General features: G+C 35.4%; 1 protein-coding gene across 1 annotated transcript; it reads left to right on the top strand.

Annotated features, from left to right (window-relative positions):
- The first annotated feature begins 2,279 nt into the window (after nucleotides 1–2,279).
- Nucleotides 2,280–2,920, top strand: LOC131662020 (histone H3.2). The gene has a single exon (XM_058931694.1). The coding sequence runs from the start codon at nucleotides 2,366–2,368 to the stop codon at nucleotides 2,774–2,776; it is 411 nt and encodes a 136-aa protein (XP_058787677.1). The 5' UTR covers nucleotides 2,280–2,365; the 3' UTR covers nucleotides 2,777–2,920.
- The last annotated feature ends 221 nt before the right edge of the window (nucleotides 2,921–3,141 follow it).

Here is a 3,141-nt window from a genome sequence, read left to right as displayed (position 1 = left end):
CTCTCCGAAGCACTAAATATCCGATGTGGAATTCTCGAGGTCGGACGCGATGGTTGTATCCCGAGGTAGCGCTTTACCTGATGATAGAGACTGTGAATACGGTTACCATCCTATTTTCCTTCAAAAGATCAATTTCATCTTTGATAAACAAATCAATACCAGAACCAGACTCTCATACCAATTGAAGGTTAATGAAACATAAGAAGGGGGTTGAATTGGATTTCCATAATGACAATTTTTTATTAACCAATACAAACAAATAAAGAACTTTGAATAAAAATAATGAACACAATATTTTTATACTGGTTCGCTGTTAATTAAGCTACCTCCAATCCACCCACCAAGGTGATTTTGCCTTCTCGCAAGGACTTAATCCTCTATAACCAAACTGATTACAACCACAAAGACCTACTGTCAATGTCTTATGTAGATCTCTGACTATACCTCAGTCTTTGAGGGAACAAAATCACCTCAAAACCATTAATGTTTTTTTCAAGAGATTGATTGCCTCATAGGTCAAACCAATGCAGTCTTAGATATTTATGTAATGTATAAAACCTCTTTGCTCCTTGGAGATCAAGTAGGGCATGATGTGAGCTATTTCACTTGCTAACATCTTAGAAGTGATTTTGAACTTGAAGTTGGCCAATGCAATTTGCCTGAATTTGTCCATTATGTATGCATATTTGGATATAGGAAATAGGGTGATGGTATTGACATTCAAATTTGGAAGAATTCATCCAGACTTGAAAATTCTGAGAATAACATTGCATACATCTTTTTCAATACTTATCCAATATGCGTGGAAGAACACTCTTCCAAAACCACATGGATTTTGGCCATTGTTTATGTTCAAGCTAAAGATATCTCTTCATTAAAGGGAACCATGATAAGTAAATTATTCATGGTGGTATAACAAGATTTGGAACAACCTTATAAATTAAAGTTTTGTCTTGTCTGCAAGGCAAAAAAATGTTAATGAAATAATTAATAGCATGGTTGGCCATCTCTTCATAGTCATTGATAATTCCATCTTCATTCTTAAATAAGAAATAATGTTCCTAGACTTTTTAATCTTTGCCACTACGTGGAAGAAATTTGTGTTCCTATCACCATTAAAATGTCAGATAACTTTTGACTTTTCAAACCAAAAAAATATTCTTTGGCCAAAGATTTCTCTAAATCAACTTGCACTAATTTTCTCGAGCTCTTAAAGCCTCGTTGGATCCAATAGTTTTGATGTGATATTGAATGTTGACTAGACTTTGAGTTTAATATTTGACTAGATTTTGGATGTTTCCAAAAAATTAATTGTTCAAAATTTTTAGGTTTTCCTTGAGCCTTTGAATCTTGTTGTTGATGATGTACATTGGAAAAACAACCACATGTGTTGACCAACTATTGACTATAAAATATTGGCATTGATCATGTAAAGTCCACATGAGGAGTGAAACTAGCATCGAGTAAGATGGAAAATTGATCAGGCCTAAGCTTTGGTAGAGTGTTAACTATCATTGAAGTACATGTAGGTAAGCAATTTTGAGTATAAAAACTTTATCTTGCTTTATCTCTACTGAGCCATTACCGAATCTGTCATTAGGACAAGTGAAAAAAATTCGGTAGGCATATCCACATGGTTGTTATGATCAACCTAACTCTAAAACTCCTTTTTATGAATTATGTTTGGGGCATGTCTAATTCTATGTTCATGTGAACCTATAATTTGATTGAAATCCCTGGAAATTGGTATTCAGAGCCTCACGCACTAACAAATTGGTATTTAAAATTTTCGGTTATTGTTCTTGTGAACTTCACATCAAAGATTGTATTTCCAGAGAACATGAATCAATCGTTGCAAAGATGAACGGTACTAACGACATTCCGAATTCACTTTCAATGCTTGACGATAAAAATTAGATTCAATGAAGAAAACAGATGCAATCTCTGTTTGGCTTTCATGAAACCTAAAGACCTTTCATACAATTATTCATTTATTTTATATTTTATTTATTTATATTTAAAAATCAGTAACCATGTTTTTTACAAAGAAACCAAAGAAGTGGGGGAAAATCCCAAAGTTTGAGCGGAGAAGTGAGAAACTGAGAACAAATAGAAGCTGAATGAAAGAAAAGTAGAATCCGTGCGCTATCTTCTAAGCCAATCCTAGCCGTTAGATTGAGACTTATACGGATCGGTCCGAAAACCAAAACTCGCTCTCTCTCCCTCCAAAATTTCACTTCAACTCTTCAAATTGAAACCCCTTTCCCATCTCATCTATAAAACCCATTTTTCAGACTAAACCATAACTCATCCAATTCATTATCAATTACTAAGTTAAAATTCAATCTTCTAGAACTTTCTCTCAATGGCTCGTACAAAGCAAACAGCACGCAAATCCACCGGCGGCAAGGCTCCCCGGAAGCAACTCGCAACAAAGGCCGCTAGGAAATCTGCTCCGGCAACCGGCGGAGTGAAGAAGCCACACAGATTCAGGCCAGGAACAGTAGCTTTGAGAGAGATCCGTAAGTACCAAAAGAGTACCGAGCTTCTGATCCGAAAACTTCCTTTCCAGCGTCTCGTTCGTGAAATCGCTCAGGATTTCAAGACGGATCTAAGGTTTCAGAGCAGTGCTGTTTCGGCTCTTCAGGAAGCTGCAGAGGCTTACTTGGTTGGACTATTTGAAGACACAAATCTTTGCGCTATTCATGCTAAGAGGGTCACCATCATGCCTAAGGACATTCAGCTTGCTAGGAGAATCAGAGGCGAGAGGGCTTAGTTTGTGTCTAATCCAATTTCATTCCCAAATGTTATTTTCTAAACCCTAGAATGAGATAGACTGTTTAGTTTCTATGTATGAATGTTAAACTCTAGTTGTAATACTATTTAAATGTTAATCAATCTTTAGTATCTTGTTTATTTATATTCAAGAGATTTCTTTATATGAATTAAATTGGTAACAAATACTAAAGAAATACTCCAATTGAGACGAAACACAACACAACCTGTCACAATACAATCAAACAAATTGCTCTAAAATGGAATTTGCCCTTCAACTTATGAAAAATTTAGATGGGCCGAGCTTTTAAATTGAGACTACTATGAAAAGATCTTTAGACTTCACATAGCTATATGTCCGAAGCA

Source organism: Vicia villosa, linkage group LG3 (genome assembly GCF_029867415.1).
Source record: "Vicia villosa cultivar HV-30 ecotype Madison, WI linkage group LG3, Vvil1.0, whole genome shotgun sequence".
NCBI lineage: Eukaryota > Viridiplantae > Streptophyta > Magnoliopsida > Fabales > Fabaceae > Vicia > Vicia villosa.
This window is presented reverse-complemented; position numbering and strand designations above follow the sequence as displayed.